This window comes from Alosa sapidissima, chromosome 11 (assembly GCF_018492685.1).
Source record: "Alosa sapidissima isolate fAloSap1 chromosome 11, fAloSap1.pri, whole genome shotgun sequence".
NCBI lineage: Eukaryota > Metazoa > Chordata > Actinopteri > Clupeiformes > Clupeidae > Alosa > Alosa sapidissima.
Genome location: NC_055967.1, coordinates 33,952,718 through 33,980,029, shown reverse-complemented (window position 1 = coordinate 33,980,029; position 27,312 = coordinate 33,952,718). Strand labels below are relative to the sequence as shown.

The window sequence follows — 27,312 nt, the reverse complement described above, 5'->3', positions numbered from 1 at the left end:
TTTATTTCTGAGCACCTTGGGTCAATAACATTGCGTTTATGTGTGCTATATAAATAAATATGACTTGACTTGACTTGACATGGTGGCCCCAAAATCATGAAAGATGAGTGAACTAAACCCTCCCACCTCCTACATACTCATTCTCATTGTCTATAACAAAGTTCCATTCTTGAGAATAGACCCAACTTATATGCAAAGCATGGACATGGAAGAGTATCAAATACTTTTATTTATTTAGAATAATTAGAGATCTACAGACAAAGATGGAGTGTTACACTTTATTTACACGAAAAATGCTTCAGAACTGCCTATGGGAAAGTAGCCTTGGAGGATGTGTTTCTCTTTGACCGCAACGTGTGTGACATGTTGCAGGACAGCACAAAAAGAAAAAGGGGAAATTGCAAGGTATGACATTTCTTTTCCGTGCATTAAGCTGTGGTAGTAGAAGATTTGGAGGAGGATCCTGGTGTGGCTGCTGCCGTCTACTTTCTGCGGCGAGTGGCAGCTCCCTTTTTGCTGCTACAATGCGACAGGGACAGAGAAAAACCACACAGGTCAGCAATTCACTGAGCTAACACAATGACCTTTACATGTTCAGTGTCATTTGTATAGTCTCCATTGCCTACTGTGGAATGTCACAAAATATGTGCACATAAACATTCATCTACAGTCTACTGCAGTTACACACATGCTGTGGAACCACAGCCAGTGATTATCATTGTTGGCCTCTAATAGAAATGGTGTTGTAATCCTAGAGTGGGGAGTGGTGTTAAAAGTATTGCAGAGCTCTCAATGAGTGGGAATGGGGTTAAAAAGTAAAATAGCAGTCAAATTGTATTTCTAATGACACTTACCATTACTGGACAGAGAAATGAGCTGGGAAAGCGGCACAGCAACACACTGTAGACTGAACAACCAGCAGGCAAATCTTACCTGCTTACTGCCATCACCAGCAACACACTGTAGACTGAACAACCAGCAGGCAAATCTTACCTGCTTACTGCCATCACCAACTGTGGCTTCTCAGAAAAGGAAGCCCCTGAAGGCCCATGGCTCATTCAGACGCCCACGTGTGTGCAACTTTGTGATTTACAACATTAACACTATAATAGTCAATGATCTGCTTTAGAGTTATCTGCTTCAGCAATATGAGTGACAGTGGGGTTGGTAAGGGATATACCCATGGCTGCGGTTCTGCCACAGGTAGTCACAGCTGTGGGTATATCCCTTACCAATGCCAAGATCATGGGCAAAAAAATAGTTCCAATTAATACACTTGGGTGTCTACTGTTGCCAAACTGTTTTCACTCTGATGCCAAGTTGAGTGAGAGAGGTTATATGTACACAAGAATTTGCATGTTCGCTTGTCCTTATGCCACATGTTAATCTGAAAATTCATACAACTCCATTTACTCAATAATTTAATCAATCAATAACTTAAATCAATAACTGTGAAATGTGACGCTATACAATTACTGCTTGCTCGCTTTGAATGAGAAAATTTGCGTCAGGCAATTCAATGCAAAATGTGGAGTGTCCGAGTGGGAATGTCCCTAGATATTACCACTCATCATGACTCATAGAATGCCCCGCCTCCAATCAGAAATTAATTGTTTGACCAGACCAAGCTGTTGTATAATAAGACAGACATTTGTTTTCCATTGGTGGTCCAGTTAGTCCAGTTTTAAACTTTTATACTTTTTCATTAAAATGTCAACACTTATCAATGCCATCAATAATTCTGCCTAAAAACATCTGCAAAAAATGAAATGAAAATATACAGTGCCAATGGGAATGTGAAATGTGATGTTTTGTACCTCAGTCACCTCTTGCTTTCTGACGTCTGGTATTCTGGCTCGGCTATCCCATCCACATTGGCTCAGGCCACAGGCACAAACAGGCCATGCATAGCAGGGCTAATGCCCTATGGTGGGAATGTCTGACCAGGGATACTTACAATTTGCTGAGCTCCTCCACTCTCTTGCGGAGTGTTGTGACCTGGAGAGGAATGAAACAAAGCTGGGTTAATCTTACAAAGTGTGGCAAACTATGAGCTATGAAAATGAACTGTCTGCAACCGAATGTAATACAGTGATCTCAGTACCATTAAGATCACTGATCATAAGATCATTAACTTCATTAACACATTAGAGTCAACAATACTAGTAAAGTGGTTGGCTGCAGCATTGTGACGGAGGATAAACAAAATAATAATCTCCCTGGATTTGTCAGTGCACTTCGAGGAACAGAGGCGTGTGTGTCACAGAGGATGTTCTCACCTCGTATTTCTGCCTCTTCAGCTTCTCCATATGATCGTACTTCTCAGACTCCAGAGTTTTCAGCCATTCGTGGAACTCCTTGGCCTTCTCCCTAGAGTACAGGAACAGCACATGACCCATGAGCCTCAGCTACAGGAACAGCATGTACCCTGGCCCCCTCTGTCTTATAGGCCCACACCTGTCCAGGCAGATGATTATTTACATGTCGGCCCAGAGTAAGACTCACTTGAGCTTGTCCTCGTTGAGATGGTCAATATTAAGAGGCTTGCGTCTATCGGCCAGGATCTTCTTCTTCTTCTCTCTCTCTGTTTGTTTCTTGCCTCTTTTCTGGTCGGCCTTTGTTGGGAATACACAATATACGATTAACATCAATGCAAATCAAGTAATCCAGTCAAAAGTACAGCTACTAAAAGCAAAACATGACCATGCCAACTCTCTCTCTCTCTCTCTCTCTCTCTCACACTCTCTCTCTCACACACACACACACACACACACACACACACGGACACACATTTGGTCTGCTATACCCACTCATACATGAACCCCATTAACCCCATACCAACTAATACATGAAGTCCCATTTGTTGGAGATGTTAAGGAAATGGACTCACCTTCTGCAAGTGGCTGCTGTAGCCTCCGCCCAAGCTCGACAGAGCAGACTTCTTCTTGTCCTCCTCATCGGCTTTCTTCTTGGCATCGGCCTCAGCCTTCCTCAGCTTCTCTTCCTGTGGGTGGAGTCAGCAGTCAGAGTCAGAGCCAGGTCGCAGGCAGAGAGGTGGGACAGACAGGTGGACAAATATGGACAGATGAATCGGCAGGAGACAGAGGAATGAGAGAGAGAGAGACAGAGAGAGAGGGGGGGACGATAAGAGACAGGTGACATGATGACAGGCAGCAAGATAAACTGACGGACAGACAAACAGACAGACGAGTAGACTGGTGACTGAACATTAGTTTGTGTGTGTGTGTGTGTGTGTGTGTGTGTGTGTGTGTATATGTGTGTGTGTGTGTGTGTGTCTGTATGTGTGAGGCACGAGGTACAGGGATGGGCAAGAGACACACACCTCACGTCTAGCCTGGCGCTCCTTCTCCTTCTCAGCCTGGATCCTCTGCTGCTCTGCTCTCTCAGCTCTGCGCTTTTCCTGTAAGTGAGTGTGTGTGTGTGTGTGTGAGTGTGTGTGTGTGTGTGTGTGTGTGTGTGTGTGTGTGTGTGTGTGTGTGTGTGCGTGTGTGTGTGTGTGTGTGAGAGAGAGAGAGAGATGGTTGTTGTTTGCATCAAATGTATGCTTCACTCTGGTTGCCAGACGTTCAAGGCATCCTAAGGTAAAAGCCCAAATGGTGTCAGACCAACATGCCATCTAAGCTCTGAACAAGACATCAGCTCAAACCCAAACTGGACACTGAAAGAGAATCTGAGACGTTAACATTCCAATCTGTCTGGTTTGTCATGGCTCTCCTAGGCGGCCTCACTCACGATTCTGGTCTTGAGGGCGATGAGCTCCTCTTCCTCCTTCTTCCTCAGCTCGAAGTGAGCGTCGATCAAGGACTGCAGCTCCATCAGATCCTTGTTCTGACGCTTCTTCTGGATGTCCTGTTAACCAGGGAATGTGAAGCATTTGGTAAGTGTATGTGCCTGCCTCTTAAGGTGTGGCTTTGTGCTGGTGTGTGTGTATAGATGTTCCGGGTGCACACATGTGTTTAAAGTAATATGTGTGTGTGTGTGTGTGTGTTGCCTTCTTACATCAAAGTCCACTTTCTCGCCATCGGGGATCCTGGGAGCAGTGGGTCTGTGGCAAAAAACAACTTCCTCTGTCAAGTCCAGCTTACTCACACAATTTCATTTAATCACTCATTCACTCATTCATTCATTCAGTCAGTCAGTCAGTCAGTCAGTCAGTCAGTCAGTCGTTTAATTGTCCACCCATCTATTCATTCATTCATTCACACTAACAAATAACCAAATTCATCATACATTGATGTCAATGAAAATAAGATTGAATGGAACATCAGTGGAACATTTGTTGAATGGAACAATACAGGTGGTGAGCAAATGATGACTTACTTGAACTTTGGCTTCTCTTCTGTTTTGCATTGAGGAGGGAAAAATATATTTTACAGGCTTAGACATTTAGTAGAAACTATGACTAATCTGGCAGTGGTTACGGTAAATTAGTGTATCATCTTTTAACCTGTAATGGACTTCAGGTCACAAAAACATTGGTGTTTAGTTTTGTTGTTGGTTTTTCAGATGCAGACAGATTAAATGAATTCAGTATGAAAAAGAACGCTGCACATGAATGACACATTAAACATAAAAGATACAATGTTAAATGTTAAATACACATCCTACACATATACATGTTTATATGAATTCCTAAACTGTACTTTTGGCAAAATGTATCTCAAAACTCGGTCAACTCCATATTCAATCCCCACACCCTTGATTCTAGAAGATTCAGGACTCCTTCTTTCCACCTTCCTCTGTATGTAAGTGTGTGAGTACCACACGCCATGCTAAGCCAGTTTAGTGGAGACAGTGAGGTATTTTATTATATTAGTTAAATATGTTAGCATATAGTATTCTCTCACCTCTTTAGTCCAGTAAACAAATTGGTAATTGGTCTAATTTGGTTTAGATCCTGAACTAGCCACCTTATGATGCAGTGCTCCTTTGTCTGCCAGACATGTTGGACATATAAGATTAATGACACTGCCACAGACTGACAAAGTTGTGGAAGATGTTAACAAGGAAGGACAGTACTGTGGGATTCATGGCCTTCCTTTACAGGGGCATCACATACATGAGGAAACGACACAAATTGATATTTTATGCATTCTAATTGAGATGTACAGTGTACATTTAAAATAAAAACTGTACTTATAGTTATGTTATGTTATGTTATGTTATGTTATGTTATGTTATGTTATGTTATGTTATAAATTATTAACATCACTTGATGTTCATACTGATACAATTGATAGAATTGCAGTAGAATCAAAAGCATTTGCTCATTCCACTATTGTGTATGTGGAAGAAGCCAAAAGATTAAAGATTAATATAAATTTTTAGCACACTGATAACATAATATCAGGTATCTCTGGGGAAAATAAACAGGGAACAAAGACAACCCTTAAAGTCTCAAGTCAGACCACACAGAGGGAACACCCAGTGTGTGTAAATAATAATAATAATAAAACTGTGGATGGGACCATGATGGGAAGACGTGGACCATCCACTCATGTGTCAGCAACCAAGAACCTGGCCACACATGACTGACAAGAGACATGCAGACAGTGGCTGGGCTCACAAGCATGTGTCCAGTCCACCATGTGAAGCAGACAGTATAGGGAGCAGTGCATTGGCAAGCTAAGCTTATTACAGCTCGGTAGTTGGTTAAGAAGCATGGATCCAATGTGTTGGAATGACGTCTGGCCTGGCTGTGGTTCACATATCTAAGGGGTTAGACAATATGGGGACAATGTGGGCAGCCGTGGCCTACTGGTTAGCGCTTCGGACGGTTGCCAGTTCGAACCCCGACCAGTAGGAAGCGGCTGAAGTGCCCTTGAGTGCAAGGCACCTAACCCCTCACTGCTCCCCGAGCGCCGCTGTTGTTGCAGGCAGCTCACTGCGCCGGGATTAGTGTGTGCTTCACCACACTGTGTGCTGAGTGTGTTTCACTAATTCACAGATTGGGATAAATGCAGAGACCAAATTTCCCTCACGGGATCAAAAGAGTATATATACTTATACTTATATATGATAGAGAGAGGAGAGATTATTAGAGCACATTATTTGGACAGCCTGTTAAGACACCTTAAAGGTAAGCAGGTAAGCATGTAACTATGATGAAAGCACAAAACTTTGGAAAACTTTGGCTATCAAAATAAAGCGAAGCCAGAGGAACACTTGTGGTTTTTTTTTTTTATTCTTGAAGGCAAATTTGAAGAACGCTTGAGATGCTTTGTAGTTAAAGGCAAAGTAGCTAAGGCTACATTATTAGGAGCGGGGAGGGAAAGGTGTAAGCATTGACAGCTTGAAACTCACAGCTCATTGAGCCACGTAACTCATGCACATACATACACCCAGTTAGCTATACTCATGGTGGCCAGACACGAGGAGGATGGTGGCACCCTAGTGCCCTGTAAGCATGGTGACCAGGGCGTGGGCGGGGGGGGGGGGGGGGGTTTATGGTGGGTGGGTGACTATTTGGGGGGGCGGCTCTAGTGATGGAGCCGGCCCTGTCTGGCATTGAATAAGGGGGGAGAGTGGAGCGCACTTCTGCGGTGGACTAGGGCTCAGGATGAAAGAATACTACATGCCACATACCTTCTGCCTCTGCCTCAGGCTCGGCCTCGGGCTCGGCCACGGGTTCCGGCTCGGGTTCCGGCTCGGGTTCCGGTTCCGGCTCGGGGGCTGCCTCAGGCTCTGGCTCAGGCTCGGGTTCAGGGGCTGCCTCAGGCTCTGGCGCAGGCTCGGGTTCTGCGGCCGCCTCGGCCTCGGCCTCTGGGGCAGCCTCGGGAGCCACTTCTACTTCCACCACTACGCAGCATGCAGCAAGACCCCAGCCCCAAAGTTAGTTTGATGATGAAGATGATAGGGATGGCGACGATGACAATGATGATGATGGTGATGATGATGATGATGGTTGATGGTTATTGATGAAAATATGAGGTTGGTGCAGCAAAAGAGGGGTGCAGAGAGCAAAAAGCAGTGAAGAGGGTGAGGCATTGTTGAACAGGAGGAAAAGGAGAGATATGGAAAGAGAGACAAATCGATGGGTTATGATGAGATGGAGCAAAGCTGATACCACTTGGGTGTGACCAGCAGAGGGAGCTAGTGAGCATTTTCAGCATAGAGAAGCATGAGATTTCTTGAGTGAAAGATTAAGGTGGAAAGTTAAAGTTTAAGTTAAAACGGGAAAGTTGAATATTCATAACCAAATTGTGATGACTTTGCATGACACATCTACATACCAGCAAGAATATTGCGCCAAATGGCTTGACTGGTATGTGAATTGAAGTTGGCAAGGATAGCCCTATGGTTTCTGTTACTTAAAGATACATTTGGCTCTTTCAATGAATCTGAATCACTACATTTGCTTTACAGCTCTGCAAGACATGCCAGATCTGAGGTTACATTTTATGACAGCTTCTCTAAAAATAGATTTCTAACATTTGGCAAAAAAATTATGTATTTTAAATATATTTTTTGTATTCTTCAGCTTTTTGTAAATGACACCATCTTGCCAATCACTTTTATTAATGAATATTAATAACAAAAAGTAAATAATTAAGTGGAAAGTTCCCCCTGCATGTGGTGATAAAATACTGCCTCTTCGCCGTGCAATAAACATGTCTTAGATTATGGATGGACACAGATCAGGTGGTGCTGCTAAACTGAAGAATCTCTGTCACTGCACAGAGAGTGTCTATGTTTATCATCTGAGCTCTCCAGATTTGTATCTTTTACTGACTTTCCTAAATACATACCCTTACCCTACACTTTGCCTTAAGAAATTGTCTTAATAAATCAAAAATATACTTGTGTTAAAGTATTGAGGTTATTTACGTCACAGTAAAATGACAAGATAACATCGCACAACATGTACAGTAATGAGTTCACAACATCGCATTAGTATGTAAACAAGACCTTCCACTACATATAGTCACATGTTTGTTTACCTTCTCCCTCTGTGTTTTCAACAAAAAAGAAAAGAAAACAGAATTATTATTCATTCATACTAAGAACCTGACAGGACAGAGAGAGAAAATATGGGGAATGTGTGAGTCGACACAACCTGATCCTCCATATTTGACGCCATGGCCCGCGTCCCATGGCCTTATAACATGCTGTAAAAGTGTCCACTTGACAGTGGGTTTTAGGTTTCATTCTGTAATTAATGTGATCTAGATTTATTTGGGATGAGAGTAATGGCCTGCACAGCTGGCAAGGCAAGCCGCCCCTGGTCAGGTCAATATCACAGGCCTGGAGACGAGAGGTCTGTACCGGCAAGTCTCAAACTGTTTAGGAGAGAGACCTTGATGAGCTCTAGCAGAGACAGCTCTTAAAGTCATCTCTAGCTGAGCAGGAAGCACCTAGCTCCCTTTTTTATTGATAGACAACATAACATTATGTAGAATTCCTTTAAATTGTTTAAAGCAATAACAGATGAATTGTGTGTTAAAGAAGAAAGCCTCATATCTATCACTTGTGATATGTACGTAAAAAAAAAATGCTGAAATACTGCAATGGTGAAATGCTTTCATCAGTCTTCTCTACACAAAACCTCTCTCCTGATATTTCTCCCCCATGGCACAAGGATTTCTTGCATAGTCCAGTATCAATAAAGACACAAACATAAAGCCATCAATATTGAACATAAATGTGCTTACCCTCAACCTGATCACTGTAAAATGAAGATAGAAAATGAAATTAGCTCAAGAATGCATTTACTTTATCAATTATCTTTATGCAAACAGACGCATCAGACGCAGTGTCTTGTCTAAAATCCTGATACATTCCAAATTAAATTCAGTGCATTCAACAGCAGGCATGGGCGTGGTTTGTTGTACAGCAAGTGATGACAGATACTTACACTTCCTCGTCAGCCATAGTTGCAGTGGACTTTGTACCTGAGCAGAGGCAGAGACAAGAAGCAGAGGCACCTCAGCTGTGAAGATGTGGACTGCACTACACAGAGAAGGTGGAAGAGAGGGCTTTATTTATACCTTGGGGTGGTGCTACTGACCTCGACGCCCCCTCCCCCTATTCATGAGGTCTCTAAGCACTCTCAGACTATAAATCTATGCCTGTTTTCCTCCAAGAGAAGAAGGAATTAGCCAGAAATCGTGAAGATGAAGGCTTTTACAAATCGCACCTTTGTGGTGTACAGTATGTGTATTGTGCTTTTGGTGAACGCCCCCATCATAAACAAATAAAGGCTTCTTCTTATGTTTGAAGCAACATGTCAAGCAACGACTGAGATACCCCCTCAAAGTGCCTGCTTATATCTACACACAACCTCTTTTTATTATATATTTATGCAAATTCCATAAAGCTGTAAGCCACTGATTGGCTCCGAGACTAAGCTTTGAGACTTGGCTCAATTGTGTCATGACCAGGCACAGAAATGCTGTGAAACTCTAACCACCCAGGGGCCTAGCTATTTGATGATAGCTGAGAAGACACCCTAACTTAGATTTATGACAATGTTCTTTTTTCAAACCTGGACTGAGCGCTTGTTGGGGGTTGGGGCCCACTGCGGACCAAAGGTCCCATGAAAGGCCAAAGCTCAGGTTCGGGGCTTCTCAGCCCAATCTCTGTTAGGGTAATTAGTTCTGTCTGAGGTGGATATCGAAGCACTTATTTTTGGCACCTGCCAGACTCAGTAATCCCACAGACAACATTACAGTACACTTGAATTCTGTCGCAATTAAAAAATGTCCAAAACGCCTCAGTGGATTTCTACATGACCAACACTACAATGAACTGAATATATATATGTAACCCACATTGCATTATCATACACAACAACTATACTGATGTTGAAGATAACACCTCTTACTACTGTGCCGTCTTGATATGTTTATGGTGGAGGTCTATGTATGCAGATGGAGGAGGTCTCGTGGGTCAGAAGGTTTTCCAACACAGACAGCTGCAAATGACTGCAGGCTACGCTCCAGGATCCTGTTTCCTGCTCCCAGCTTAGTATAGGTGCATTCTCTGAGAATAGTATCTATATTTCACACTTCCCTTCCTTATGTGGTCACTGCTCAAACAGGCTCATTGTGGACAGTTCTTGTGCATTGATGCACATGAGTTGTGCCACACGTGATGTTTATGGTGGATGGGACCCCTTGTTGGGTACGGGTACAAAACATACACAATCAAGAGTGTAGAATATAGCACAATTTATCCACACTGACTGAATGTGTTCTGTTATCACAACTTATTGAATGGCAACTCACAGCAACACAAAACACTACACAATAGCCACAGGAAGACTCCAGCATAGCAATTTGATGAAACTTTGGCTCTACTTCCTGTGATGTGACCTGCTTGACCCCAGCCTAGTGCAATCACTTTGACCTGCCGACTTTTGCATTTCCCGCTCTTGTTTATGCACAGAGATAGCTAAGTGCTGCACCTTTGGGAAGACCCCTAAATGCCAAGCTCTATCCCACACCTCTGCTGTAGGTGTGACTAGGAAGGCATGGCCTAGTGGCCCCTCCCAAACCACCATGGTCATTCACACCATAAGACCAGCGCAGGGCTAATGCATGGCGGCTTTGGAAGGCGATTTACACATCATCCGGAGCATAGCCTGCAGCTTTGGAGAGACTCACAGGACAGCATCCGTGCAGCCATCATCAGTGACTTTAGCACGCCCAGAGCAAGTCATTGGCACAGCTGAAGCAATCAACACCGAGACCCGTGGCCATTACAATGCCAGAATAATTTATGCACACTGCCTGCCCTGGCACCTGTCTGTGTGCAACACACACCATCACACACAAATAGACTAACATACACAGTCACACACACACACACACACACACACACACACACACACACACACACACACACACACACACACACACACACACACACACACACACATATGGACACAGATCCTCATATATAGGCACACACACACACACACACACACACACACACACACACACGCACGCACAAATGCACATACACACACGCACATACACACACGCACACATACATATACACAGACACACGCATGCATGGACGCACGCACTCAGACAGATGCACACACACTCTCACATATAGTACAGATTCACACATAAACCCATACTCAGAGTGGATACAGTCACAGGACACACACAAGTCTTTCCTGCTTATCAGCACGTTCACACATGCACCCCACCCTTTCACATATTCCTTCACGCTCTCCCATAACCACAGCTAAATATCAGAGCATCCCTGGTTAGCATCAGGTAATAGAGTTTTTAGTCTGCAGGAAGGAATGGGCAGATGGGTAGTTAGAGCCTCCCCTTGTATACTGTACACACCTCTCTGTCTTATGATATTGGGCAATTCCACGGACAATGGACTTTTTGTCACATCCATAACGCCAGTGAAAAGCCTTGGCATTTGTATGATGTGAATGATAACATTCATTTTTTGTGCATTTTTTCTCATGTACATTCTTCAGGTACATTCTACAGCCAAAAATAGCAAATGCTCAAATTTCATGTAATCATTCACATCATACCATCACATTTTATTGGCGTTATGGATGTTACAAAAAACGTAATTTTCCATGGAATTGCCCTAATACTATAAGGATCGAGAAGAGACTGCACACCTTGAAAAGTTATACCTTAGGTGCATCTATGTCAAAATGTAAAAATTAATATTAATAAAAGAAAACAGAAAACGCTGCTCACTAGCAAACAGCACCCAATTTATTGATAAAGTCACATTTTGGTCAGTCAGACCTCCATCAAAGTTCACTCTGGATCAGACTCGGCTTTAAAGCGTGAATGTTCCAAAACAGTGACAGTGCTTTGGGCATGTGTATCCAGCTGCTCCCAGCAGGGGGCAGCGGTGGGGAGGAGCCACACTGCACCTCCCTGACAGACGCACAACCCACCCACTCACACACACAGACACACACAACACACACACACTCTCTCTCTCTCTCCATGTCATTCATGCGGTTTTCTCTCTTTCCTAGTCTTTCATTTCTTACCTCAGAAAAGCCGAAAAAGAAGCCAAGATCCCCTGTTGGCACCGATTGTCTGTGGAGACTGCTAGCATCCTGGCCCAGTTAAGTTCATCTGTTATAGTGACACCTAAGCCGCCGAAGCGCCCCATTGGCCAGAGCTGCACAAGGGGGTGTAGCCTGGCGGGGGCGTCTCGTCACAGACTTGCGCTGGGTGCTGAATAAGGAGATGGTAGGACCGGGAGCATGGCAATGAAGCACAAGTTTGGAACAGAGACCCCCACCTCCCCCCTCAACCACACACACACACACACACACACACACACACACACACACACACACACACATCACAGCTGCTATATTTGCCATCCCATTACAAACGCTCCATTGATCCCAGGGGTCCTGGAAAAAAAAGACGGACAAGAGGACAAGAAGACAAGGAGTCATCGTTAGCCTTCATTATCTGCACTCTCCCTCTACTCCCACTAGGCCTGGGCCTGACTGCCCGGTCAGTGTTATTCTCTCTGGGCCGGTCAGAGAAGGACACGGAGCGGAATGACAGAAGCTCAGCCAAGCTAAAGCGGATCCCAGGCTCTTCCAAGATGAAATTAAGAGCCTGACTTTTAATTGTCCTTATAAATAGCCTAGTGACTGCATCTAATGGGTACAGACAATATAAACCTGACCAAGAGCCAAAGATTCAGGGATTATAGTCTAAAAGAGTGTTGAGTGATCTGAGTGATTTTAACCAACATTTGAGTGAGTGGTATGTCCCTGCTAGTGTGGACCACAGAAGGATGCTCGTCCATCCATCAATCCATCAGGCATGTTTGGGGAACTCTGCCACCCGTCCGATGATGCCCAGGGATGCTTAGGCTCATGCATCTCGTGCCTTCTCCATCTCCATTTCCCATCACCCTCTGTGCTATGGCAGGTCTCTCAGCTGGGGCGGCCGAGGTTGCATGGGATCTGTGGGCTGGGAGTAGCAGTGGCTCATACTTGCCAGCAGGGGGCAGCAACCCTACAGCCACTCTACTACTGAGTTAGATGGGTGGGTGGGCTGTCAGGCAAGGGGAGCATTGGATAGCGGATCCGGAGGCAGCAGGCGACTGGGAGAGGGAGGGGGGGCAGGAGGGCTGTTTGTGAGGGGTGAGTGGGAGGGTGGGGGGTATCTAAGGTGCTCTACACACCCCCTGCCTTGCTGCTGGGAGCCTGTGGCCCGTCACCACGAAGCGCATTCTGAGTAAAGGGCTCAGATTTTATTTTTGGACTGTTATGGAGCCTGTCTCTTCCATTTGTAGGAAGGGGGTAGAGTTGAGCCTGACATGAGTCGCCTGCTCTGACACACCAGGCTGGGACAAGCAGGCGCAACCGGCAGCCCCGCGAGCAGCAGTCTCACTCACAGGTAAAACCACCATCCCATTTCACTTTTTCTGCTTGGTGCGGCTCGCGGAAGATGCGTTGGTTGTTGCCGGCATGGTGTGAGCTCAGGGAAATTAACAGTGCAGTGCATAGGTGCCCCCCCCCTCAAAGTAGGCGTAAGCTTCACAAGTTCAGTGGGTCCACTGAACAGGGTCTTAAAGAGTGTAAAAGGACCACCTGAATTTCACCTGAAGTTTCTTTTTGGCAAAAGACTTCTATGACTTTAAATGAAAACATTCCTTGTTATAAATAGCTCCTAACTGTAACCAAATCAGTGTTGGTCATCATTTTGTACTTACATTCATCAGAGATTGATGGGTCATTTTGTGTATCTTGAGTCTTGGTGTTCTTGATTTGTTCTAAGGAGACTAAAGACTAAAGTGTCTAAAGTGTGCCATCGGTCATCTTATACAATCATCATCTGGTAAGGCTATATATATCCCACACACACATACTCTCACTCCCTCACACACACACACACACACACCCACACCAGCACAACGTATCTCTCTTCTGCCCTTGTAGCCCAGCTTCTTGTGAACTAACTATGTCTTTAGCATTTGCAATGCTTATCATTTTTTGCTAAGGATGGTTCTCTAAATGCAATTGTGTAGTGCTTAGTTTTATTGCCTGGCTATTATTACCCTTTCCTCTTTTGAACTTGCCTCTTGGAGGTGCTCCAGGATGCTTAACCTACCAGTGCCTTAAAAGGATGACCTCCTCTCATGTGTCACTGAGCAGACTGGGTTTCAGTTCCTGCAGGACAGGGAGGCTCTTTTAAAAGTCTGTCAGGCCAGGCCTGGCCTACATTTGAACTGGGACTGATATTTTAACATGTTAAGAGCATAAAGTCAGACATCTTTATTTTACTGTACCATATGGTTCTAGTTAATGTTCCTGGCAAAAAAGTGATAGTGTTGCAATAAAAATGTCTACAAGAGGTTATTTATATTATGAAAGAGTACATGTTATCTTAGACCTTCTAATACAGCATAAAATCAGGGTTTAAACTTGGATTAAATGAAAAATACTATTAGTCCAATAATGACAGATTAATAACAGATGCAGCCAACAGATTCAAGTGTGTTCAATCTGAGAGCGTATGTTTATGAGTTCATGTAAAAACACTGAAACAGCCCAAAATTGTTATAGAGAACTATTCTACTGTTCCTTTTAGCACACCATAGCAAGAGTGGAGGGGACTCTGCTATGTTTTTTTAATAACATGCACCATCTTACAGTATTTTTTTAAAAATAGAAACTGCACTCATCTGACACTGGGTTTAGACATGGGTCAGTTCTGTGATATTCACCCCCAGTGAAAAAAAAATCAGATCGGTTGTAAATTTTGTCACTTATAATGTAATGGATACGTTCTCAGGTCGGTGGTGCCGCATAAAAGCCCCACCCTGGACAGGATCGCTGGAGTGTTGACTTACAGGACAGTGAAAGTGATGCAGAGTGGACAGGAGCCGAGCGCCATGACAGGGAGAGAGTGAGAGACCGGCTCCTCTTCTCCTTCTGGTGTTCCACCTAAAATTAGGCCCAGGGAACCAGCAGCCTCAGCCTCCAGACTCGAACCAAAGACACGGTAAACTCCCGACTCTAGCTACGAAGACGTAAACTTCAGACTTAAACCTCAGACACTGTAACAGACTCTAGCCACAGACACTTTAAACTCCAGAATCTAACCACAGACACAGTAAACGCTATTATCTTACCACAGAGAGGGTAAACTCCACACTCAAACTACAGACATGGTTAACTCCAGACTGTAGTCACACACTTTAAATTTCGGACTCAAAGTTACACTTAAAACTCAAAACTCTAGCCACAGACACTTTAAACTCCACTCTAAACACAGACACGACAGACTCTGAACACGGTGAACTCCAGACTCGAGCCACAGACATGGTAAACTCCAGACTCTAGCTTAAGACACGGTAAACTCCAGTCTAACCACAGATACTGTAAATTCGAGACTCTATCCACAGATGTAAACTCTAGACTCTAGCTGCAGACACAGTGAGCTCAATGGCTCTTGCCACATACACTGTAAACTACAGACTCTACTGCAAACTACGGACTCTAACCACAGACATGATACACTTTAGACTATAACCACAGACAGAGTAACAGACTCTGGCCATAGACACACTAAACTCCAGACTCATAGCCATAGACACGGCTACTAGGTATAAGTATAAATACTCTTTTGAGTCCCGTGGTCTCTGCATTTATCCCAATCCGTAAATTAGTGAAACACACTCAGCACACAGTGAACACACTAATCCCGACGCAGTGAGCTGCCTGCTACAGCGGCGCACGGGGAGCAGTGAGGTTAGGTACCTTGCTCAAGGGCACTTCAGCCGTTCTGACTGGTCGGGGTTCGAACCGGCAACCCTCCGGTTATAAGTCCGAAGCCCTAACCAGTAGGCCACGGCTGCCCCTAATGCCAGTTCCCTGTCAGGTGTTCCACAGAGCCTGATACATGAGGCCAAAAGAATAACACAGGGAAAACAGCAATAGGCCCACATCTAGTGTTTGTTTTGTGTTTTGAAACAAGGCAAAATGAGACTGTAAGGCAATTACATATGAATTGCCTTACATATTAACCATATAAAATATTTTATTGCATTTGAAAAAAATACACTTCAAAAGAACTTCAACAGAACAAGGGTGATACAGGGATGGAACTGTTTTAAAAACGACATGGTTAGAGCATTTGGAATTCCAATCAAGCCAGGTTTTACGACTTAAATGTGTCACATTTGCTGAAAGTCAAAATGACTGTGTATTTTACATGATCATATAGATAATTTAGTTGAAGTATCAACTAAAATGTATTCACAATTAGAAAAAGGTCCCTCACACAGATTGGATAGATAGTACAGACCATATTAAAGATGCTGAGGGTCTTACTCCAGTGTTCAGCTTTATATTAACATGTTATCATTTCAAGACCTCAAATATGTGTTTAATATTTGTGAAAGGCAATACATCTTTATTCTCATGGTTTGGAATGCAAATCATTAAATAGTGGAAGAGAAAGAAAGCTTAGGACCACTAATGAAGAAACATATATCAGTAAAAACAGTTTTTTTTGTGCATGGAATGTTGTGTGCTTATATAATCACAGGATGCAACAACCAATCAGAACCACAGTTCTGTGACCACCTCTGTTGTATGTATCAGTCTGAATTACAAAAGTGGAAATCACAGGGTGGAAAATACAAAGTTATCATTGGCATAGACATTTAGCCAACTGCATATGCATTGATTTTAGATAAGCAATTTATCAAATATGTAAAAGCAATCATGATACTAATTTAAAATGTATGCCCTTGCCTTGAATAAATCAAACATTCAGGAAGATCCCCTGGCTCTTTTACATGATGGCAGTTCAGTAAAGCTTGCATAGTTGTACTGTTAAGGATGATACATTTAAGTTCTTTTCATACAAAAACAAATATCATAGATAGACATCTTAGACAGACATCTTGGACATTTAACATGACGACAAGAGAACAAAATTAGAGCTAACACTGCAAGTGGGAACATATAACATGTCAGGTGCCTAATGTGTGGTATTAAGAGCAGAAGTGTCTACAATACAGAATGGCTAGAGAAGGCTTGTGTGAAACCACACCAGTTGATTCTACTTCCCTTTAGGATGATCAGCTGTCATTGATGTCTCAGAAGTCACCATGGCATAATTCACCTGAAAAAAAAAAACCACACACACATTAAAAAATGACACCAACGCCTGACAGCTAAACCATCTGCCATATTCAAAATGAAGAAATTCATGCTAATTCCTTTCAGCGAATTAGCTTCTGCCTCGCAAATCTTTATTTACTAAGGCATAAAATGTGCATGTCCCATGCTCCCATGTTTGATAAACTATGTGTGTCTTCTTTAAATTACCCTAACAGTGTCAGATTAAAGAATCTATGTAAAATTACTTGTCTTTTAAATATATTTTGTATTGTTTTGTAGGGGGCTGATTTCCTCAGAGCTATGAGTTATGGGGCTGTTTTCAGTCCGGGCCTGCTGTCCCAGCAGTACCCCCCACCCCTGCTGCCCAAACCTGGCAAGGACAATGCCCGCCTTCAGAAACTACTTAAGAAGAGCGCCAAGAAGAAGGCCGCCCAACAATCCCAACAGATACCCCTCCCTTTCCGCTCGAGCTTGTCCCCTGTAAACGAGGCCAGTCCCGACCTGGAACGCAGCGACCACTCCACCCCTCCCAGGACGCCCGAGACGCCGACGTACGCAACTCTGCACCCCCGATTCAGCGTCAGACCCCTCTACCAGCATGTGGCCTCTCCGTACCCTCACCATCGAGGCTTTACGTACGGCAAGACCGCCAGGTTCTCCCCTCAGCCGTATGGAGCTCCGAGCCAACCTGCCGCTCGTGCCGTAACCCCACGTATCACGTACACGCCCCCACTGCGGCCTGCAGGGGTATCCCCGGGCCCAGGTAGCTATGCTGAGGCACACCCGTTGCACGGGGGTACCCCTCCCTCTCCCGTGTCTCCTGTCACACCTGTCCCTGCCTTTGTACCTGCACCTGAGATTTCAAGAGTCCCTGCTACAAAGCCAGCTTCAGAAGCACCTCCAGTGCCAGTACCTGTGATTTCAACTGTGTCTTTAGCCCCTGCACCTGCACCTGCACCTGCTCCTGCCCCTGCCCCTGCTAAGACTGTTGCCCCAATTAAATACCTTACACCTATCACTTTGGTAACCCACAAAGCACCGAGTCCAAAGTTTAATGCTTATGATGTCATTAGGACATCCTCCAGACCGATGTTTGAAGTTCCCCAAATCACAGTATATACTGCGAAGACGTCATATTATGAGACAACAACAGCACCACTGCATGAAACAACAGAAGGTAGATTGTCTTATTATAGGCGATCGCCATCACCAAGACCCAGGAGTAGAACACCAACACCTGAGCCGAGAAGAGGAACATCTCCTATGAGACTTTTAAAACCAGCATCTAATGGTAGAAGAGGAACAACTCCAACCTCTGAAATTAGGGGTAGAATAACGCCAACTCCCGAAGTCAAAAGAGCGATAACCCCAACTTCTGAGATGAGGGGTAGAACCACTCCCATTTCTGAAGTCAAAAGAGGGACAACTCCAACTTCTGAGATGAGGGGTAGAACCACTCCCATTACTGAAGTCAAAAGAGGGACAACTCCAACTTCTGAAATGAGGGGCAGAGCAACACCAACTTCTGAAACTCGGGGAAGAACAATGCCAATTTCTGAAGTCAAAAGAGGGACAACTCCAACTTCTGAAATGCGAGGCAGAGCAACACCAACATCAGATGTCAAAAAAGGTACAACTCCAAAAAGAGGTTCAACTCCTACAACTGAAATCAAAAGAGTTACAACACCAACAGTAGAGATAACTGTATCAAAAACTCCCACTGGGCGACCAAAGACCCCTTCGCATCATGTGCGTGCCAAGACACCTGTATTTGAAATATCAAGACCTAATCCGCTTTTATTTGCTGTCTCCCCAGAATACGAGGGAAGGCGATCTAAAACACCAACTTTACTCTCTGTATCTGGAGAGTTAAGCCAGAAACCATTAGAGACTGAACCGCCCAAAGTAAGTATTCCAAATGGTGATGTTGAACTGAAATCCTTGGGAACCTCCACAGCTAAAACATTTACTGAAGTCTTGCCAAAACCTGAGACCCAAGAATCAATACCAAAGACGAGTGTCATAGAACTTTTGGTGCCACCGCCTTCAACAGCAACACTTCAACCTGCAATCACTGTGAGTTCAGCTGCCACTCAGAGACCTAAGACTCCCACTCAAGAAGTTTCCAAACCTGTCACACCAAAGACTGAATATCAGCAACCAAAAGTTGCTGCTAAGACTTCAACACCTTCAGCAGGGTCTACAAAAACAAAGTCAGCCCAAAGCCACGCCCAGACCTTGAAACCAATAATAGGAGTAAGGCCCAAGACCCCAACACACGGTGGTGCCAGAGGCACACCTAAAACATATTATGGCTTAACTCCGGCAGCCTACGTTGCTCATGGGGGCATACAAACATCGGCACCCTCATACAGTATGTCTAGACCTAAAACACCAACTGCAGAGTCACCGAAACCTGAAGAGCAGAAAGGACCTGAGAAGCAAGTGTCCTCACAAGAACCACCAAGAGTGGAGGTACCCAGTGAACAGCAAGTGAAAACTACTGTAGCTGAGGCACCAACTCAAAAGAGTACAGAAACTAAGGCCTCTTTGGGTGCAGAAGCACCAAGAGTGGAGGTACCCAGTGAACAGCAAGTGAAAACTACTGTAGCTGAGGCACCAACCCAAAAGAATACAGAAACTAAGGCCTTTGTGGGTACAAAGCCTCAAGAGGCCAAGAAATCACCTGCATTACTGCCTAAGACTAAACCAGTGCCTGTGGTTGAGAGGGCTAAACCACAGGCTACTGAAGCAAAACAAGCCAAGAGCCCAGCAACTTCAACTGTGCCTAAAGCCTCTGTAACAGAGACACCAAAAGGCAACGCTGCAATTGCTGTGCCGCCTAAACCAAAGACTCCAACGCCAGGGGTTAAGATCCCTCCCGCGCAAAAACAAATTGCAGCTCAATCTACAAAGTCAAAGACCTCTGAGAAAGACTCAGATGAACCAAAGAAACAAGATGTTAAAAGCAAGATTCTTAAGGAGCAAAGTAAAGTGTCTACAAAACCAGCCGTGCCAAAAGACTCTGCTTTAGGGACCTTAACTGTTAAAGCGTCAGGGACACAATCGATCAGTTCCATCCTTAGTCCCAAACCCAAAATCAGTGAGCCACCTAAAGCAGATAAGTGTGGGGTCCAGCCTGTGACAAAACCAAAGGAAAAGCCGGCTGATGAAGAAAAAAACATTAAAGAAGTAAAAACTGAATCAAAGGCTGGTGAACCAACACTAACAAAAACTAGTGAGGAAAAGATGGAGAAAGGAAGCGCCTTCCCGAAAGCAGAGCCTCTCCTGAAAGTAGTCAAGAAACCTACAGGGATGATGAAATCGAAGCTCAGTGGGTGGTCACGCCTCAAGAAGCACATGGTGGTGGAGGTGGAGGAACCCAAGTTCCCTGAGCAACCACCAGCTTCTGCCACAGAGCCTAAGAAAGAAATACCCAACGGGGAACTGCCCAAGCTGATCATGAAGAAAAAAGACGAGGACGAAGCCTCGTCATCTAGCCAGCCGTCAGAGGGCAAAGACTCCCCGCGAGCTACCAAGATGTGGGATGCCGTCCTCTTCCAGATGTTCTCCACCAAAGAGAACATCATGCAACAGATCATGGCCGACAAAAGCGAGGAGGAGAAGAAGGAGCTGGAGAAGCAAGTGGCGACTAAACCCGAGGAGATCCCTGCCTTCGCACATCGCCTGCCAGTCCTCCTATTCAGTCCTCGTTTCGATGCTAAAAGGCTGAGAGAAGCAGCATCCCGACCAGTGACTAAGATGTCCACCGTGTTTGAAATGGCCCTCATAGGCCGCCATGTGAAGGATGAGGAACCAAAACAATTCAACAGAACAGCAAAAGGATTCAATGCATCAAACCCCACTGAAGCTTAATTGATATGGGTACCGGTAATCTGTTTCCTTTCTCTTGTTAAATAAATAGTGTACAGTTCTAATAATTAATCAAACAAGCTCTGAATCTTTCATGGTAATAAAATATTTATATTTCAACGTCCAGTTTTACACTTGAAGAGCAGACTGTAAACTTGTTTATTTATCTAGGAAATTTTTAAATCTATCCTGGTGCCAATTTCTCAGACATAAGTAGTCTGTTTTATTCAGCACTGACGTAGGGAAAAGGGAAATATATATATATATCTCATATAATATTCTCAGTGCTTCATATTTGTTGTTACATTATAAAGACAAAAACTTCATACACCATTTGTAACTACACTCCATCAAACAAATGAATTGGGTTAGAATTAAATTAAAAACTTTCATGTATTAAATCATTGGTGAACCCTGCAGATATGTCAATTTTCTGCATTAAACATGTGTCACTATACCAACAAAATACTAATCATAAAACCATGGTGAGGTCACACCAGTATTTTTAGTATTTCTAAGTAAATTTGAGTATTTCTAAGACAAGATGGTGCTATACAACAGAGGATACTTAGTGATAGTGAATACACAGCTATTTGCCGATTGTTATTTTGGTCATTAGTTTGATCAGCTTATTACTGTCTTTTTTTTTCTTTCTCAGTGTACTCAGTGTAACATCCCAGCACAAGGGCCTGTCTGACAGGACAATGGCAGCGGGCAGTAGCCACAGCTGTAGGCAAAATGAGAACGGGGGAAGAGTGAAGGGGTGTGTGTGGGTGGGGATGTGGCCATGATATGGGACGTTGGAATCCTGGGTGAGAGGTTCTGAGTCAGGGATGTATAGAGTAAATACTGTGCTGTCTGAATCCACAGTGACCCTCACATGAAGAAGGCAAGCAGATGGATATGCGATGCATGCTAGATCCCAGTGACTAGTGCATGCTTTAAGTTAACTGCATGCTTGGAGAGCACAGTATAGATGGTCAGCCTTTATGAGCAGGACGTCCGAGAGCAGCATGGTGTCTGGTGTCAAAGCTCTATATTTCTGTGGCCTACGCAAAGGAAGAGAGGTGTTGGGGTGAGGTTGATGATGTGGAAAGTGACTGTAATTCACAATGCATGGCTGACATTTGCAGAGGACAAACAGAGATAATTTTAATAGTGGCAGTGCAGGGTGGTGTTAAATGGAGTAGTATTTGTGAGTATGGTAAGTTTGGACCTTTGCTTTTCCCAATGCATGGATGTTATTACGTTTAAATGCGGCTAAGTACACTGTGTCTGTGTTGACAGTGATGTGTAAGATGTTTCAGATGTTGAAGTACATTGTGTAAGCTAATGTTATTTTATATACAGTATTTTTCTAATAAAATGGCTTGATTAGGAGAAAGGTCCATAATAGTCATTTTTGTATTAAATACCATATGTGGGTGAAATTTGTTTAATGTTAATTTATTTTAGTAACCCAATAACAAATCTAATTTCAGACATGTACCATGTATTTTCTCATCTCAGGCATGCTTGGTGTTCATTTGTTGCAAACTCTTTTGTTTGCACAAAAGGTTTTCACATGGCAAATAATAGTAATTTTGACTCCAGGTCATCAAAACATTTAATCAGTACCAAAAACATAACATGCACTCCTACAGTTACCGGTACATTGTTTTGCCAGCAAATAGGACCCACCATTTAATCAACTTAATTACATGTAATTAATAATTAAATGTCATTAATCAAATCAATGGTAAGTGAAGTACAGTAATCAAATTAATGATAATACCATTTAATTCATTCATTTAGATTTAATAGAAATAGTTGATGTCTGAATTCAGACCTGTAAGTATGTAGACTGTATATTGTTTCTCCTATGTTCTTTCATTTCTTATGGACCCTTTCAAGAGAGTTCCATTATCAGCATCATAGTTGGCCCCACAAGGCTTCCTTTTTAACATTCCATATGTTATCTTAATGCAGAGGAAGTAGATTGGGAACCAAATAGAACGTTCAAGCATTGTTTTTGTTTACCTTGTTGAAAGGGTCTATACATTCCCTGCTACAGTACAACAGGGAGATATGCTGATGGAAATTACTGTCTATGTCATACCGTGTTAAAAACTACATTGGTAACTGTAAACAAATTTTCTATCACTTATCAACTTGCTAGTTGAAAAGAGTGTGATATTATATGAATGTTAGTTTAGTGTTGTGTATTTTATGGTCCTGAAGCCATAAACTACCATAACTTGCTAAAAGCCATGTGGAAAAAGTTTTGCTTAGAAGCAGAAAAATAGCTACATTTGGACATCAAATATGTCTTGGATGCTTTCCTGAGTTGTCAGAACTTGATTTGAAACTTGTTTTTTCTTGTATAAAACAATACATACTGTAAGAATGAAAACCTTTTGCCCCAAAACACAGTTGGTGCTATAAGGACATAGTGCTTCACCAACTACATGCTCTCATCCTTCCTCTTATGCCATGTTTAAATCAACAGTTTTTTAAAGCTTACTACTAATTCGATATTAGAACTTAATCCTTCTCTTGGCAGTGTACTAATTCATTGGTAAAAATTTGCATTGCAATTTACTTGCAACATTAATTTGCCACTGATAAAATATCTTAAATGAGAGAGATAAGAAACATTAGTAATTAATTGAAAAATGTTAATGGATTGCGTACCAAATTGTTACCAAGTCTAAATGTTATGCAAATTAGTACACTGTATAAGAGTATACAGTATAACACATGACATCAAGGGGAATTGTTGTTATGTTGTTAATGCTTAATCTTTCTTCTTTTTACTTAAGGGATCAGATTCCAAAAATAATTCAGTGGAAATGCATGGATTCCAGTTTCTTCCAGTAGCAGCAACTGGAATCCATGCATTTCCACTGAATTATTTTTGGAATCTGATCCCTTATCATAGCTGTTCATTCTTACTCGTTGCTCGACTTATCGTGACTAAATTCAAGATGGCTGCAAACGCTAAACTTCGTGAAGATACTGTCTGTATAAATCGTCTTGTAAGTAAACTACCAGTGCTTTTTCAAAGTTCTCAATGTCTCGTTTTAAATGTCAGGGCCCTCGGAAGTCTACCAATGAAGTGTGGAGATACATTGAGCCTCGTAAATGGGTGTAAAACAGTGATTTATTTGCATGGCTAGCCCGATGCCGAAGCACCACTATTGAAAAAGATGTTGGTAGCATCGGCTAACTAGCGCCAGATTTTGGAGTGCAGGGGACAAGCCGAGATGGGCTATGAGACATACGTTCACACTCTGTATCATGTTTCGATACACTTCAGGTCAATATCACACCGGAATTCTCCTTTAATGTTAAATAATTGTCACTCAATTCACATGGACATGCATATCATTTAGGATAGAGAGATATAGTCAGTGAAAAGGGCTACTGGTCCACGATCTCACCTGTTTTTCCATTTGAAAAATCACAATAATCCTCATCATCTACAGGGATCTTCTCATATTTGCCATGGCCAGTCACAACAAATTTGTACCTCTTTCCAGAAGGATTGCCCTTGAAACATAAATAAAACATAAATTGCTCTGATAATTACTGACAGGCTGACACAAACTACCACAGAGGCAAACAGATCACACAAACTGATAAAAAAAGTTTGCTTGCTGACTATCATGAGCTCACCTTTCCTCCTAACCCAGGTTTGCCTGATGAAGAGTTCTCGCCTATAATCTCCCAAAGATTCTTCTTCTGCAGCACATCACCTGGTTTCACATCCTGGGAACAAAATGAGAACCAAATATCAGCACTCTTGTTAATAACCATGAACAGTAATTTAAACCTCTCTAAAAAATGTCTGAGAGGTACACCAAAATATTAAGCAGCTGTAATACAAGATTTGAAGTGAAGAGAGCTGCAAAAATACTGGAAGGTTGGAAAATTTCAGGCTGACTTTTACAGCAGAATGTATAGTTGACAAAAAAAAAAAAAATCTGCAGTCATCTTAACATCCACAAGGTGGCACTCAAATGCTATATAATTTCATGTTCCCCTTTTGGTCTGTCCCAGGTGTTTCTCATCTAGGGAGACCTAGAACTCTTCGGGTGCTGCGGTCAAACACACGTGATAATAAATAGTAAATATGATCATATCACTGAATCTGCCCTGAAGGATAGATTTAGCTTATGCTGTTCGTCAAATGTTTTTCTGTTTCAGAACCACCAAAATCATACAAAGCACTCAAAAACAAAGGAATGTAAACACTGTGTGATAAGGTCACCATATACAGACGGGGTTAGGACTGGGCCAGTGAGCCTGTTTGTGTAAACCATCAAATAAATGGAAACACACTTTACGTACACACAAACACACATATACAAAAAACGTCACTCTCTAACCTCTATAACAGACTTTCTTTCGAAGGGTGAAAGGAAATTCAAATAAATTCCTTTTTATGTTTTGTATCCAATATCGGAATGGTGGCAGCCATGGAAACGGGTGAGAGGGTGAACATGGAGGAGGAGGAGGAGGAGGAGGAGGAGGAGAAGGAGGAGGAGCTGGTGAGAAGACAGGAGGAGAGAGAGAGAGTAGAGGACGAGAGAAAAGGGGTGGGTGGCTGGGCCAAGAGAAGAGCAAGGGTGTGAACTCCAAATGCGGATAATCCTCCACTCATGTAGTACTATGATCTAAATGATAATCCTCCACTCATGTAGTACTATAATCTAAAACATCTTAGGGAGTTTCTGTTGCTGCCATCAGGAGACCCTTTTACCCAGTGGGTGATCAGATCAGCCACACCTACTGTCATCCCTTCCGTCTCCTGCAACACAGTGTGGTCTTCTTTAAGCCCACCACACGCGGCCAGCGATGCGTCAGTCAAACGTGACGGTGGAATTCTGTTAATCGCTTTACTACGCACACTACTGGGGACGCGGTCGGTCACCCATCGATTTAGTGGAGATGCACTGACCAGACAGCTGTTTTCTATTATGACGTATCAAAATCGCCCTGAAAAACAGAAAGGGGCCGATGAGAGCGATGTGACGGCCGGTGTTCCACTTGCCGTAGGCTATATGTCGCCCCTTTCACTTCAACAGATTCTAGTTCATTTTGCCGTATGTGTCGCCCCTTTCACTTCAACAGATTCTAGTTCATTTTGCCGTATGTGTCGCCCCTTTCACTTCAACAGATTCTAGTTCATTTTGCCGTATGTGTCGCCCCATTCACTTCAACAGATTCTAGTTCATTTTGCCGTATGTGTCGCCCCATTCACTTCAACAGATTCTAGTTCATTTTGCCGTATGTGTCGCCCCATTCACTTCAACAGATTCTAGTTCATTTTGCCGTATGTGTCGCCCCATTCACTTCAACAGATTCTAGTTCATTTTGCCGTATGTGTCGCCCCATTCACTTCAACAGATTCTAGTTCATTTTGCCGTATGTGTCGCCCTATTCACTTCAACAGATTCTAGTTCATTTTGCCGGTCGCCAGCCATAAATTGCCGTCGCGTCGCCGGCCGTGTGTGTAGGCCTTTAAGGACACTCTGAATGAACTTTTTCTTTGTTTGTTTCTTCCTTTCTTTCTTTCTTTCTTTCTGTCTTTCTTTCTTTCACACTGTCCATGAGACAAAAAGCCAAAGGTTTCTTGTTGCTGGAACTGAGGACTTCACAGAAACACTGATTCGCTCCTAAAAGCATCACTCAACACTCTCATTCTCTAAAACCTTTATTTTTACTGTGAAAACAGTCTCTCTCACAAACACAGATGTTTTCATCAACATGTCCTGGAATGCACCTGCCACAGGTCTGTTGGTATTGCATTAACAGAGCGTGTGTTTAAGCAATCACTGAGCAAGCCAGGAAAGAGGGTATTTTGCCAGGGTTTGTCCCACAGAGGTGTTAGGCAGAACACCTCTCTGTACACCTACACACACACACACACACACACACACACACACACACACACACGCACACACACACACACACAAAGACAAACAAGGACACACACAAATGGACACACACCACACACACACACGCACACACACGCACACACACACACACACACACACACACACACACACACCCTCAGCTCATTTGTTTGTGGGATAGAGCAGTGTTTCTCAAACTTTTTCAGACCAAGGACCACTTAATCAATAAAAAAAGCCTCACGGACCACCTAGCTAAAAAAAATAGAATAAATTAGACCTACTTCAATAGTAATAGGCCTACTCACTGAACCACTTTGATTGTATTATTGTGTCAGAGAATTCATATGATTTAAACTGGCATGGCTTACATAGGCAGTGTTGCAGAAATGTTTGGATTTACATACAAGTTGGTTCAAT

The 27,312-nt window shown here is 43.2% G+C and overlaps 3 protein-coding genes across 17 annotated transcripts in view; 1 reads left to right on the top strand and 2 right to left on the bottom strand.

Moving 5' to 3' along the window:
* Positions 1 to 264: 264 nt before the first annotated feature.
* LOC121723470 (troponin T, fast skeletal muscle isoforms-like) lies at positions 265 to 12,100 on the bottom strand. 6 transcript variants are annotated; one of them, XM_042109177.1, is made up of 14 exons: positions 12,008 to 12,100; positions 8,876 to 8,912; positions 8,673 to 8,686; positions 7,962 to 7,970; positions 6,607 to 6,819; positions 4,342 to 4,360; positions 4,021 to 4,066; positions 3,754 to 3,870; positions 3,344 to 3,421; positions 2,891 to 3,004; positions 2,506 to 2,615; positions 2,280 to 2,370; positions 1,958 to 1,998; positions 265 to 519 (listed from the first exon to the last, which is right to left on the bottom strand). In XM_042109177.1, the coding sequence occupies exons 2-14, from the start codon at positions 8,890 to 8,892 to the stop codon at positions 483 to 485; spliced, it is 906 nt and encodes a 301-aa protein (XP_041965111.1). In that variant the 5' UTR covers positions 8,893 to 8,912; positions 12,008 to 12,100; the 3' UTR covers positions 265 to 482. The 6 variants fall into 6 exon arrangements, with proteins under 6 accessions (XP_041965111.1, XP_041965113.1, XP_041965116.1 ...); XM_042109179.1 differs by lacking the exon at positions 7,962 to 7,970 and having other exon boundaries at positions 12,008 to 12,099; XM_042109182.1 differs by lacking the exons at positions 6,607 to 6,819; positions 7,962 to 7,970 and having other exon boundaries at positions 12,008 to 12,086.
* Positions 12,101 to 13,173: 1,073 nt separating this feature from the next.
* prr33 (proline rich 33) lies at positions 13,174 to 22,383 on the top strand. Of its 8 annotated transcripts, none has more exons than XM_042109152.1 (5): positions 13,174 to 13,385; positions 13,767 to 13,826; positions 14,784 to 14,993; positions 17,402 to 19,597; positions 19,700 to 22,383. In XM_042109152.1, the coding sequence occupies exons 4-5, from the start codon at positions 17,423 to 17,425 to the stop codon at positions 20,996 to 20,998; spliced, it is 3,474 nt and encodes a 1,157-aa protein (XP_041965086.1). In that variant the 5' UTR covers positions 13,174 to 13,385; positions 13,767 to 13,826; positions 14,784 to 14,993; positions 17,402 to 17,422; the 3' UTR covers positions 20,999 to 22,383. The 8 variants fall into 8 exon arrangements, with proteins under 8 accessions (XP_041965086.1, XP_041965082.1, XP_041965079.1 ...); XM_042109153.1 differs by having other exon boundaries at positions 13,180 to 13,385; positions 17,402 to 18,752; positions 18,939 to 22,383; XM_042109148.1 differs by having other exon boundaries at positions 13,770 to 13,826; positions 17,402 to 22,383.
* Positions 16,014 to 27,312, bottom strand: part of lsp1a (lymphocyte specific protein 1 a) — a 30,504-nt gene continuing 19,205 nt past the window's right edge. For 2 of the 3 annotated variants that reach the window (XM_042109154.1, XM_042109155.1), the window contains 5 exons: positions 25,697 to 25,787; positions 24,849 to 24,852; positions 24,653 to 24,746; positions 24,418 to 24,526; positions 16,014 to 17,123 (listed from right to left, as the gene is read on the bottom strand). In XM_042109154.1, the coding sequence (XP_041965088.1) occupies positions 17,098 to 17,123; positions 24,418 to 24,526; positions 24,653 to 24,746; positions 24,849 to 24,852; positions 25,697 to 25,787 (324 nt within the window). In that variant the 3' untranslated portion in view covers positions 16,014 to 17,097. The remainder of the gene's footprint in view (positions 17,124 to 24,417; positions 24,527 to 24,652; positions 24,747 to 24,848; positions 24,853 to 25,696; positions 25,788 to 27,312) is intronic. The other variant, XM_042109156.1, reaches the window with a different exon arrangement.